The 13371-nt window shown below is 51.7% G+C and overlaps 1 protein-coding gene across 1 annotated transcript in view; it reads left to right on the forward strand.

The window, feature by feature from the left end:
* The first annotated feature begins 440 nt into the window (after positions 1 to 440).
* Positions 441 to 13371, forward strand: part of NFASC (neurofascin) — a 60674-nt gene continuing 47743 nt past the window's right edge. The window contains exons 1-7 of the mRNA XM_067310697.1: positions 441 to 534; positions 4177 to 4194; positions 5028 to 5133; positions 5383 to 5579; positions 5908 to 6030; positions 6285 to 6455; positions 9868 to 9918. Coding sequence (XP_067166798.1) covers positions 441 to 534; positions 4177 to 4194; positions 5028 to 5133; positions 5383 to 5579; positions 5908 to 6030; positions 6285 to 6455; positions 9868 to 9918 — 760 coding nt within the window. The remainder of the gene's footprint in view (positions 535 to 4176; positions 4195 to 5027; positions 5134 to 5382; positions 5580 to 5907; positions 6031 to 6284; positions 6456 to 9867; positions 9919 to 13371) is intronic.

Raw genomic sequence — 13371 nt, forward strand, 5'->3', positions numbered from 1 at the left:
ACTTTCTCGTGCGGGCCCGGCGCTGGTTTCGTAGTCGCTCGCTCCGAGCAGCTCTGAACCGTCCCTGGGCAGAGCGGGACGGGACAGCTCTGCTCTGCTCCCGGCTACTTCGCTGGGGTTTGAGCACGAATGACACGGCAGGGCTGATTTTTTGTCAGCAGCAGAAGGGGTTTGGGAGGCCGGGGAACGCAGGCTTGTACCTGAGGCACCAGAGCCAGCAAAGCATTTCTGGCTCTGTCAAAACCCTTCTGCATGAGTGTTTTGGGGTTGGAAACGCTCTCTCGCCACAGTTGCTGAAGGGAAGAAGACAGGAAGCAGAGCCACAACCAGCTCGGTGATCCGCGCTTTTGCGTTTGTGTTGCAGGTGAGGACCCAAGAAGTCGGTGTGTGCCTGCCTCGCGGGAAGGCACCGAGGCCGGCACGCAGTCCGGGCGTCCAAGATGGTAATGCAAAGACCGCAGCTCGCCCGCGCAGGAATAGTGTTCGCCCTGTGCCTCCAGCACCTCGTCAGCGCCATTGAAGTCCCTCTTGACTGTAAGTGCTGTTTTACTCCTATTCAGTGGTTGAGGAGAGAGAGCCAGGAAGAGCAGAGCCCAGGCGGCTTGCTGAGTCCAGCCCAAGGTTTCCTTTTCTTTTGTTTGTTTTTGAAGTTTGTTCATCCAGAAAGTCACTTAAATCACTCTGTGATTTAGTCAGTCTACCTCAAAAACTGAGCAAGGGCTTGAAACCCCATATCAAAATGGGGACAGAGCACCTGGGCCAAGCTGGTCTGGAGGAAATAAAATCCTGCCAAATCTTTAGCCTGTTTGATTTAAGCAGAGCATCCCAGGACTCGTGGGGTGTCTGCAGAGCACAGCAGAGATTTGTGTTACCTCCTTGAAGGCCAGCTAGCTGGGAGACATCGTCCCTCCTGCTACCGTTGTGCTGGCTGAGCCATTTGGACATAAAAGCTCATTTTACTAAGGACATCTACATTGTATTTGTGCTGAAGACAACACTGCTGTATTTTGTTAGCATCTTAAAGGACCAGGATGTGTCTTTGCTGGTAATTATTTCAATTCTGTGTCCTGCGCTGGCACACCTTTTCCTGTTAGCTGTTTAGCCTGAATACTGGCTTTGCCGGCAGAGCCAGCTTACTCCAAATGGGTTTGATCTATCAGCAGAGGTGTCCCTATCCCGCAGGTCACGGCTGAGTTATAGCTCCGACCTCTGCTGGTCGCAGCACTGATGCTTCGGACATAGTGAAGTTGTGCAAAATGGGCAGGTCGGTGCATGCGCGGGGCTCGGTGTGCTCCTTCGTGGAGGACACGAGCTCACTGCTCGTCTGCTCAGATGCTGCCGCGAGCCGGCATCCAGGTCCCACGGGGCAGTGGTGTTCAGGAAGGTCATATGTAGAGCTGCACGATTTTTATCTCTCTGTCGGGACTTTTCGGTTAATTATGAGATGAGACTTAAGTTTGATCCAGAAGCGCAAGAGTTGGGGGATGTGGAGCGAGGAGGAAGGGGAACAGGGGATAACGATCCTTCTGCTGAGTGGGCATCTTCAGGCCAGCGCAGGGGAAACGCGTGACTTGTTTGAACGCGCTTGGGACGGGGGTGGCGCGGAGAGCGCGCTGCTAAGCCACGGCTCAGAGGCTCTATCCCAACCGCTGGTCTGGAAACCAGTTTCATCATTTCTTTGTCTCGCAGCTTCCTCCTATAGGGGCTGTTAATAATAATCAGTCTGGCGCTGCAGGGAATATATTCTGGCAGTGCGATGCACTGAAATCCTCCAGCGAGCAGCACATCCGGAGAACAAGAGCAGCTTTTTGCCAGGGTCTAAATTCAGGCTGAAGTACCAGGGCCGCTCTTTGTAGGAGGGATTTCTACTCTGCGGGTTGTTGCTCTGTGGAGTCCTGGGTCTGCTGGCTGCATCCATGCTCAACTGATGGACAGCAAAAGGAGAATGAAAAATTTGGGAATGAAAAGTTTGGGGCAGTGGCTTTTCGCTGAAGTTTGAAAATAACTGAGGAGGAAAGGTGGGAAAGCCCTGATTCGCCAAGGTGAATAAATACCTGCGTAACTTGAAAGCACAAGGAGGGGGACCCAGAGCAATCTCTTATCTGTGCAAGACTCAAGCTTGAGTCCCCGTTTTGCTCCATTCCAGATGATTCTGGATGAAAATATTTATTCCACGGCAGTCAGCGCTGTAACATGCACATTGCTGCCAACAGTGGGAATTTTATTGGATGCACAGAGCTCGGTGGTTCCTTCTCAGGCCCGGCTCCGTTAGGATCTATAACCTTTCAGAAATGCCAGCAGTCTGCCTGGAAGGAGCAGCCAGTGCAGTCGGGCAAAACTGCCTGGGTTTGCAGCCAGCCTTCCTCTGCTGCTCCTGTGCTTCCTATCAGAAAAGGAGCAATTTTACAGCTTAAATGTAATGTGACCGTCAAAAAGTAAGAGCAATGCTGGTGTCGGGTGGAGCAGTGCTGAAGGCAGCCTTGCTTTCCTGCAGGGGCTCACGGTTTCTCTAGGCTCGTCCTCATCCTCCCCCTGCGCAGCGCGGAGCCACGGGAGCCACCGTTTACCCCCCCTGCTGCTGGGGAAGGGGGGTGGAAACGGAGCGCTCGCTCCTGTCGTTCCTTCTCGGATGGATCCTTTGCCGCCACGTCGGTGGGACACACATTTACAAACACATGACCTAAAATCAGCAGAAATACTGCGTTCTGGCTACAAAACTCGGGTCAGTTTTGCCTGTGTGGATTTGGCCAAGCTGCCACAGCCCAAGCCTGGTACGTGCTTTGGCTTTGCCTACCCAGAATAGGCGGCAATGGCATAAAAATCCCCGGACGGCACATTTTTAACGCCCCGGCGCTGCCCTGCCTCCTAACGCAGCGTCGCTGTCGGCGAGGCTCCCCGCGAGGCTTTCCCCGCAGCGGCGAAGGGAGGGTTGAAGGTATCTCGGCAGAGCGTCTGTGTCCTCCCTGCGGCTCGGCCCGCGTTGCCCACTCTGTTTCCATTTCTGATCCGTCTGAACCCGTTTCTGGAGCGCCCTGCACCGCGTTGTCGCAGGGAGAGGGAGAGGAGCGCGTGCTGGCGCCGGGCGAGGATTAGGCAGCCGACCCTTCGCAGCCCTCCCTTAGCTCCGCTTGAGACACGGTGCATCAGCTTCCTTTTCCTTTCATCCAGGCCCCGAGGGCAGTTGGGGAATTTGTTTTCGTCTCCCGTTTAAGCCGCTTGGTGGTCGGGTCTGCCTTAGCCCCCCGCGGCGGCCGCCCTGCGTCCGCCAGCCTGAGCTCACGAACGTGTCGCGCGAACCAGGTTTCCCCACGTCGGCCAGGCGGTGCGGAAGCGGCACAGCTGCTCCGTGGGAGCGGGGCTGGATAAGCGTGCGGACGGCAGCCTCTGCAAGCAGCGGAGCTCCATTCCCCGCGTGCCGGGAGCCGTCAAACCCTCCCTGCGTCGCGGAGATCAGCGCTCTCGTACCGGTGCCCTTGACAGCAGCCGCAGAGCCCCCTTGCCCTGTGCTGGGGCAGTTGCACCAGTTTCTCTTTCTTTTAAGCTTTTCTAAGTGGTTTGTCCCGCTGGCCCCCACGGTAAGAAGTTTGCTTCCTCGAATAAAAGCCTTCATCTCCCGTCCCAGCGTGGCGGGCGCCCTGCACGGGCTGCGACTGCTCCCCTGCCCCGTTTTACTGGATTTTACAGGTGCTTTCTCTGATTTTGGCCTCCACCTAAAAAGCCACATCAGGGTTTATCAGGCGCATGTTAGCCTCTGATTCAGGGGGACGAAACGGGGGGATTCAGGGTAATTCTGATGCTCCTAACCCTGGCATACGACCACCTGGACCACTGGAGCACCAGCAGGCTTGTAGGCGGGTGGTGTGAGGACACTGAAGCCTCCCCAGGCCACACTGGTCCCTCTTCTGGCCCCAGAAGGCCCCAGAGGGTGCAGAGGCAGTGACCAGCGACCAGGACTGCTCAGCAGAGGCGTCTCACACGCGAACGGTAAGTTGGTGGATCAGAACATACCTGAATCATTCATGCAAAATGATTGTGTGTTGATGTGTGGGTATTTGCAGACCCTACAGTAACTATGTAATGTTTATATTTGTGTACAGAGTGTATGCGTATATAGGTTTGCTCTTTAATTAACCCTTTTTCTTCTTTTTTATTATGCTTGCACTTTGGAAATAACAGCAAATATTCAGAGCGAATGTAAGTCCTACCCTTATCTTCTCTGTGTACGTGGTAGTTGCCTCCGCATGTCCAGAGCAGGGCATAAGGAACCGGGGCCGCTTGAGGCTCTTGCTTGGCACAGGGTGTACGGGGCTGCGTTTCACGCTCTGCGGAGTGGCTTGGGGTAGGAAGGACGAGCCATCTTCCCTCCCCAGCCACACGGGGTTCGCAGAGGTACTACAGCAAGGCCTGGTAGCCCCAAAGCAGTAAGTTTGCAATGCAAACGTTGACTCTGTGGAGGCTTGTTATTGCTGAAGCTGCATCCCGGAGGAGAACAGGCTCCTCTGCTTGGCAGACGCCCGTGTGCCAAGCTCGTGTGCCCGTTTTCACAAGCCCTAAACACTGCTGCTGTGCTCTTTGTGGGTGAGCCTGGGAGCTTTGGGGCCTGTTTCTTGCTCAGGGAGTGTCTGTAAACTTCTTGTAGCTGCTCTCTGTTTCTGTGTCATGGCTGCAGCCTCTTTCTTGGAGGTACACAGATATGGTATCTGTCAGTCTGATTCAGATGACCTGTTGGTAGCAGGAAGAAGTAACTGTGAGCTTTCCTAATGAGACCAAGACACCAAGCAAGAAATATGGGCTTCTCAGCCTGAAAGGGAGGCTGAACAGTGCCCATGGTTTGAGAGATGATAAATAGTACACAGCCCACCAATGCTCGTGGTAATTTCCTCAGGTCTTAAAGGGTTTTGGTCTACAAATTGCATGTCCAGCCTGGGGACCAGGCCAAGAACCTGGCAGGATTTGCTGTAGGACAGAAGAGAGAGGTTTCTTCCTCTCTGCACCACCCTCCTCACTGCTTCTTGTTTGCCTTGCAGTGCCTCAGCCCCCCACAATCACCAAGCAGTCTGTGAAGGACTACATCGTCGACCCCAGGGACAACATCTTCATTGAATGTGAAGCTAAAGGGAATCCTGTTCCCACGTAAGCGCATCTAAAGCTCTTGTTATATCGAAGTTGTGCTATTTATTAGAGCCAATAAAAGATAAGGGCTTGCTCTAGAGAAGCTCTGGCCTCCTTGGGTCCAGCCTGCTGCGGGTCTAAATTGGCCACGCTTCCACTGGAGTCAGTGGAGCTGAGCCATTTTACACCATTGGCTAATTTGGCTGTAAGGATCTCACCATGTGAATACAGTGTACGGTTGCAAAACAAGCGTGTCCCCAATGCTTGCAGTTTTTCATGGACACGGAACGGGAAGTTCTTCAATGTGGCAAAAGACCCCAAAGTATCGATGCGGCGGCGGTCAGGAACACTGGTCATCGACTTCCACAGTGGCGGCCGGCCAGATGACTACGAGGGCGAATACCAGTGCTTTGCACGGAACGACTACGGGACGGCACTCTCCAGCAAAATCCACCTCCAGGTTTCTAGTGAGTAGAGCACCCTGTCCCAGTCCTGGCGGAGGAACAAGCCCGGTAGACAGCTGCCCTAAGGGGTACAGTCAATATTTGCATCATACAGGATTTTGTAGAAGAGGCACGGGAATTATTCAGCACTCGAACATCTCAGCCTGCTTCATTTGTTACCTGCATCAGGAAATCTTGCACATATAGAAATAAAGTTTGCATCAAGGCCATTCCATTGAAACCAGGCCAGGTCCAGCGGGAAGAAAGGAGGGGAGAGATTTGCAAAGTGAATCTCTCCTCAAACGATCCCTTCATCAGACTGCCTGCTGTATCTTTACTCTTCTTTTCACAGGGTCTCCCTTGTGGCCCAAGGAAAAGGTGGATGTGATAGAGGTTGATGAAGGCGCTCCACTTAGCCTACAGTGCAACCCACCGCCTGGCCTGCCTTCTCCAGTCATCTTCTGGATGAGCAGCTGTAAGTTGGGCGAGTGCCCCTTCGCAGCTTGAACCCTCACTCCCTGTGGGGAGCGCTTCTGTTGCCTGCACTGTTTATTTAAAATAATTATCTTTAGAGGTATTACTGCTAGATTAGAGCATCGAGTCACCAGTACGGGGCTTAGGTCGGAGGGTTACTTTCTCCTTTATTCAGTCACCCATGGGAGCATCCAGGAGCGTTAGTATTTCTTTTGGCAGCTCTGACTTACTTTGAATTCCTATTCTCCCATGCAGCCATGGAGCCAATCCACCAAGACAAGCGCGTCTCCCAGGGCCAGAACGGGGACTTGTACTTCTCCAATGTCTTGCTGCAAGATGCCCAGACGGACTACAGCTGTAATGCACGCTTCCACTTCACCCACACCATTCAGCAGAAAAACCCGTACACCCTCAAGGTGAAAACCAGTAAGTGTCACGGTGATCACTCAGATGGGTCTTTCTCTGACTGCTCTCGGCATGGCTCTCCTTTCAGGCCACCCTGTACGAGTCCCCAACAGCCCTGAGACCTACCAGGGAGAAGAGTGGCTTCCGTCATTTTGTTTAGGATAAGAACTTGTTTGGATAAGGAAGGATAGTCCTTGGACTACTAATGTGGGAGTGAGAGGTAGCCGATTTCCTTCCAGTGTTTCAGAGCTTTGCCAGCTCCACAGCTTTATAGGTGGCAGGACTGCAAAGACAGCTGTGTGCATGTATCGTTGTGCCTGTGTGTCTGAGAGAACCTCAAAGCATCTCAACAAAGATGGGGCAGTTCCCCTCATCTTTAGGGAAATGTATAATATCTGGTGATCTTTTCCTAGTTTTAAATGTGGGAAATAGCCTTGGTTTGCTCCAGGCTCAGGTTTATAGGGAACCCAGATTTGGAGTTATGTCCTTGGTTGCCTTATTTAACTTATTTAGCTGTACAGAACATTTCTGCAAACCATCTGGATTATTGGGTGAGCGTATAGGTGGATGTTTTAATCAGCCCAGGGCATCCAGAGATGTGGGCTCAGTCCTCTTGGATGCCGCTGCAGTTGGCATCAGCGTAGCAGAAAGCACCAGGCCCAGCTCTGTCCTGTTCCAACCGCAGCTCCTCTCTCCGCAGCGGCGTTTGACTTGCCTGCGCCCGGGGTGGGTTGAGCCTTGCACTGCTGCCAGTGCGCAGGAGTGGGCTTGAGCGTGGGTCAACTTTGTGATTAATGAACCACCTCACACAGTTCAAAGTTACCTACTGACCAGGAGCTGCTGTTTAGCTCCTTGGCTCTGGGACATGGTGACAGAAGGGCTTGACCCTTTGGAGCCTGAGTGTGTACACGTGGAAAGCGTTCAGGATGACTGGCGTTCTTAGTTTCGGCCCAGTGAAGAGCATCCTCTGGGGGCCAGGAGGAGCACACATATAATTCTCTCTAGCCGTATGAAGAGATGATCCATGGGCAGGTCCAGGCACCCCGAGTCTCTCCTCCAGAACGGAGATTCCTTTAAAGAAGGCAAGTTTCTGATGCTACCAAATGGCGTGCCAGTTGGTTGGTGGGAACATTGGCGGGGGGATATGAGCTGAGCGCTACAGGAGATGATGCAGGTCCTCCAGAACAGGCTCTCTTTTGTTATATGTGTATGTGTACAGCACCCAGCATGGTCTCAGCTGAGGCTGACACCGAATGGCCCGTACAGGCCATGTCATCAGATAGGAGCCAGATGAAGAACATCTTCAGGTCCTGCTAAGGTCCCGCTTACCTTTTTTGTAGTTGAGGGAGGAAGGGGTCGTGTGCTCTGACAGATACAAGGATGTGTTTTGGGGAGCAGGCTGTCGTGCACAGTAGGCATGAAGCACTCCTGAATCCCAGGGTCAGGGGCTTAATCTGCTCTCACAACAGCTTAAAATAGAATTAACTCTATTAAAGCATTCTGACAGCAGTGACCTAAAACTGGTGGGAGAAGCAGACTGGGCCTCTAGTATTTTACACTTTTATTGTAACACCCTCACCTCTATACAAAGCATACGTGGAGAATCAGCAGTGCAAATACTATAAATAGACTCTTTGCTAATGGAGAAGAATATCTGTAGGCAATTCACTCTAAATTTTATTTGCCCATTTACAGAGCTGGCCAAATAATGACAACATTTGTCTGTAACTGAAGGCCTGAGTCCTAAATTGGTGTGAGCTGGAGAAACTCTGGCAAACAAAGATCTGTGTTCATTTGTGCCTCCAAAGGCTTTAGCCTGACATATTGATCAAGCTCTAGAAAAAAATGTGTGGAAGAAATCCTGGAAGATTTCTGTGCAGCCAGCTGCAATACAGCTATAAATGCTCCCCTCCTCCTGCAGTTATGCTCAGGTGCCTCTGCAGTGTCTGTGCTCCCGGGCTCTTTACAAGTCTCATTAAGGTTGCTGTCCTTCGGCTTCCAATTATCCTGGACCATCTCTTAAGTTTTCCTTTGGAAATGTCTGCGGTGTTGTAAGATGCAAATGCCAGCCCACAAGCTCCCCAGAGGCCCTTACAAGCTGAAGCACTGAGGGTCTAATTTCTTGTCTGTTATGATAAAATATTCTTTATCTGTACAGCGTTCAAAGGGATGCGTTTGTATTTGTCTCAAGCTGTTCAATGATTTCTGCCTTAAGCAATGGACATTGACTGTCTTTAAAAAAAAGAAAAAAAAAAAAAAGGTTGTTCACTCTGCTGCTGAAAAATCTTTGCATTTGACTGTCATGATCTTGTATGCAAGAACGGAAAAATGGAAAAATTTGGGGGAGACACCTGTGCCTTTTCTTGTGGAGGGTTTCTCTAGTTTACCCTAGTTGATGTAGCTCTTGGACTTCGGGTGGGCTCTCTTAACCCTTCTGCATAAAGACCCTGTGTGAGCTGATGATTGAAGGTTCAGGTCAACAGCTGTATCGTAACCAGCTGTTCCTTAATTGCTCTAAAGTCTCCAGCGCGGTAGGTGATGCTGTGACATGGCTGTGCCATATCCCAGTAGAAACCAGGGAGTTCTCATGCTTCGAAACAATATTTAATGTAACAGGCGCTGTGAAAATAGGAAGGCAGATCTCAGCGTGCCGTAAATCCAGGCTCACTTGACTCTTCTGCAGCAGCTGTGGGCCTAGACGGCAAATCTCCCCGGCTCTCGCAGCGCTCTCAGAGCAATTAGCTTTCTCTTTCAAGTATAGGTGTTGGCTGGCAGTGGCTGTCAATAAATGAGAGCGCTATGTTATTGAAGAGCTCGTATTTTGCATGAAACATAATCTACTTAATTACCTTGTGGTTAAAAGGGATTTTACAGTTGATTATGCTTTTAAAGCCTAATTATTATTATTATTTTTATTTGTTCGCCTTCATCGTGCCTTTCTGCATGATTATGCTGTTGCTTGGCTGTGTCCAATGTTTGTTTTATGCTGGCAAAAAGTAGCAGAACTATGTTTGCCTCATAGTTAAGAAACTGAGAGAAAAAAATTTCCTTCTCAAAAATGAACTGATTTTTTTTTCAAAGATACAGATGTCTTTATGCCAAAAGAAAAAACCCTTCAATTCAAGGAAATGTTTATGATACAATTACCTGATATTTTTCATCAATTTATTTGTTTATCCCTCTTACAGTTGAAAAGCAGTCTTATTTTTCCTCTCCTTTATTGCTGCCTTATGTTGCTGTGTGTCTTTTTGGACAGTTGTGTTCTGATGCTTTTATATTGCTCATGTTGCCTGTCTGCGCTATTCTTACCCTTTGGGAAGTTACTTTGGTTTTTGTTTCATTTTGTTTTCTCCCTTGTCCCCCGCTGCACCTTTTGGTGCCCCGTGCATGCTTTGGCGCATTCGGTATGCTCATGGTCTTTTGTTTATTGCAGAGAAACCCCATAATGAAACGTCTTTTCGAAATCACACTGACATGTACAGTGGTGAGTCAACACTGACTTCTGGAGAACTTCACGTCCTAACCCCGTTTTACCTAACCTGACTTACCCCGCGCTAACACCACGAGCTGCTCGCCCAGGGCACCAGGCGAGGAGCCGACGTGGTAGCAGCATCTCCTGTATCTGTTGCATGTATGTGCTCCTTTTTCTGATCTGTGATTTATAGGCTGAACTTCACAAAAGCTGTGTGACAAAACCAACCCAACAGGAACAAAAGCCCCTAAAAGTTTTGACATCTTAAAACGATTGAGATTTAAGCTAATTAACTGGATATGCAGAGCTCAGCTTTAGGGGTAGTTGGATTAGTAGAATCTGAAGCAAGTGAAAAAGTCCGGAGGGCTGAACGGAGGCCAGCTTGCTCCCCTGCAGAAGAGGTGGTTTGCCTTCAGAAAGGGCTCATGGTTTAAAGATAATACCCAAGATCTCTCTTTTCTCTGTGTTCAGAAAGAGCATCTATTGTATTTTCAGCTAAACATAGGCATTGACTTAGGAGGAAAAAAGAAGTATTTGGTTTTCTCAAAAGCTTGGTGCTTTGTTTCTTTGTGGGGCGGTTATGTACGTGCCGAATGCTTTCGGGAGATCCTTTTTCCCCTTTGTCTGAGCAGGGAGAACAGTTTGCTGGGGGAAGCCTGTACCGAGCTCATGAATTATGCTGCAGACACACAGTCGTGCTGCTCCCCAGGGCCCGGCTGCTGCCCTGAGATAGATGGAGAGTGTCACGGAAGCGATGGGACAATATAAGCAGAGGTGGGGAGCCGGTGTGGATTTTTTCCACTGCAAGGGGAAACGGAGCAGGGGGAACGGGGGTGTTTGTATAGGCTGCTGAAGGCACAGCTGTAACCAAGTACGTGGAAGCTTCACCAAAGACCACCAAAATACCCCCGGCGAGGAGAGCGTTAGCAGGTACCAGCCCTCCAGCCAGCGGCACTGCCCCGTGCCAGATGAGGCAAGAGTGGAAACAGTCTCAGCAGCGACACAAAGTCTGTTTGCCAGCCTCGGCGATGCGGGGGAGGATTTGCTTTCTCCCCCTCTTCCCCCGGGCGTGGGCCGGCGGCACGCTGCAGCGATGCCGGGGATGGCCCGGGAGCGGTCCCATGCCGCGCAGTGGGATCCTGCTCTGAGAGCTCCTCGGATCAGCCCACGTCGTGTCATGTTCCCTCCGGCTCTGCACCCGGAGGAGGAGGTTTGTTTGTGCCCCCACGCAATGCAGGGCACATTTTCTTCTTCCATAGAGACTTTTGGGGACAAAGAGCACTTTTGTCAGCTAAGAAAAGAGTTTGGAGTGCTAGAAAAGGAGGACAAGACAGGTGAGGGCATTGGGATTCAGTTTGCAGTCCTCTTTTGTGGCGGGCAGCCCGTGTCCCTGTTCCCTGCCTCGGAAATAGGGACGTTGGCACCTCACCAGTGGTCAGGAGGCAGCTGGAGCCTGCAGGGACCGGGGTCACGTGAAGCCACCGCCGCACGGTGACAGAAGCACGGCTTTGTTCAGCAAGAAGTGCTGACTGCCCTGATGACGCAGGGCGGAGGAACCGAGCCCGTTGCATTTGCATTTCTCCAACTGATGGGCAGTTAGGAAGGAACGTCGCCTCCCCGCCGGTGTCAAACAAACAGCCCGTGATGGAGAAGCTGGCACGCAAGCAATGAGGCCCCGTGTTCGCATGAGGAGCTGAGGTTCTGAGGTTTCGGGGCCTTGCTAGCAGAAATACAGTTAAAGTGGTGCCGTATCCCATTTTTCCTGATAGCTTGAAGCACATGCTTGATTCAGGAAGAGTGGGATTTCCAAAACCAAGATCCTGACAGGTTCTTGCTGCCTCCCAAAGCTGGAGGGGAGCGAGGGGGGTCCAGGTCAGCACAGCGATTACAGGACATACGTCCGTCCTGTGCTTGCTGCCGAGTGGCAGAGCTGCGGGAGAACAACTTTCCTCCCCGTGAACACTCCTCTGAGATGAGGGGAAACTGCTCCCTCTCGGCAACACCGCTGGTTTTGAGGGGGAGGTTTCTCTGCGACGGTTGAGGAGGCCTGAGCACGCTAGAAACCTGGAGAAGGATCCGCAGGGTGCTGAACCTCCCAAGGAAGCAGCGGTGTTAGAAGATGGGCTGGGCTTAGTCTGAAAACGTTTGTACGAATGGCTTTGAAAGGGGATTGCAAGCAAAACTAGCTTCAATGGGGATTGCGTAGACCGAACCAAGCCTCAGTGAGAGGGCGAGTAGGAGGCGACGCCTCTGCTCGTGGGCGCACTGAACGCGCGCAAGGTCTGCAACAGCTGGAAGAGAAGATCCTGCGGAGAGCTCTCCTTAAACGTATCCTGCTCCTCCGCTGAGCTAGGGGAGCAGCGCGAGCGCTGTCTGCGTTTCAGAGCGAACGCCTTCACGCTGCCCGTGCGCAATTTGTGTGTTTGCAGCGCTCACGGGCTCGGGGGGGAGACTCGCTCGGTGGTGTCTCGGGGTTTCTCCGTCTCCCACTGTGTGTGTTTGTACAGGGAAAAGTGAAGCTACTAGTCAGTCTCCTAGTTAGGAAAATCACATCACAGTCTCATGTATTTCTCCTTGTTTTTGTTCATAGATACGTAGAATAAGCTGCCTTTTATTTGCACTACATGGAAACTTCACGTCCCCGCAAATGTTTTATTTGTTCAGTTGTTTCAGATCAGCCATCCAAGACCCCCTCAATGAACGGTGAAAAACTGAGCTACAAACCTGGAACTTCTTAATAATTAATGAACTGGTGAAAAAATTCTTTGGGCGCTTTCTCGATAACCACGTGTTTCTCCCCAGAATGGTCTGGCTAGCTTGCGTGGCCGGGCACCGGCTGCCGCCTACCGGGTTGCCTTCCTTACGCGGAAGGGGATGGGGAAGAGAAACCCGAGCGGCTGGGGGCTGTCATCTCCCCCCGTCTCCCTGCCGGGCTCCGGCCAGGCTTGAGCCCGGCTCCCCCCGGCGAGACGGTGCCCGTGGGAGCGGTGCGTGAGCGGTCGGCGAGACGGCCGAGCCAGCCCGAGGGCAGGCTGGTCGCGTGGGTGTCCCCCCGCCTCGGCTCCGCTCGGAGCAGGCGCCGGAGGCCCTGGCCGGAGAAGCTTAACTGCCTAGGCAAACTGTTCTGCGATTAGGAAGGAAAAATGATCTCAAAGAATTAATTGGTTTGAATGTTTCATTAGCTGGGAGCCCTCTGCTAGCTCCAGAAGCTTCTCACCTTGTTTAAAATGGAAACGGAGGTCTTCTTTTATTCTTATTTTTTTGGCAAACCTGTAGGATGATTTAAAGCTGGCCAGTGGCACAGGTAGCACGCAGACGGGCTTCCTCTGGATGCGCGTACTCCTCTTACTGCCTTTAAGCAGACAGGAGCTGCAAGCTGAGGTGCATTATTTTAAAAGCTCAGGTCAGGACCCCGGGGAGGGCGGCACGCGGCTGCGCCAGGGCGAGAAGCGGCAGTTTCTGGGA

The sequence above is a fragment of the Apteryx mantelli genome, chromosome 25, assembly GCF_036417845.1.
Source record: "Apteryx mantelli isolate bAptMan1 chromosome 25, bAptMan1.hap1, whole genome shotgun sequence".
Taxonomy (NCBI): Eukaryota; Metazoa; Chordata; class Aves; order Apterygiformes; family Apterygidae; genus Apteryx; species Apteryx mantelli.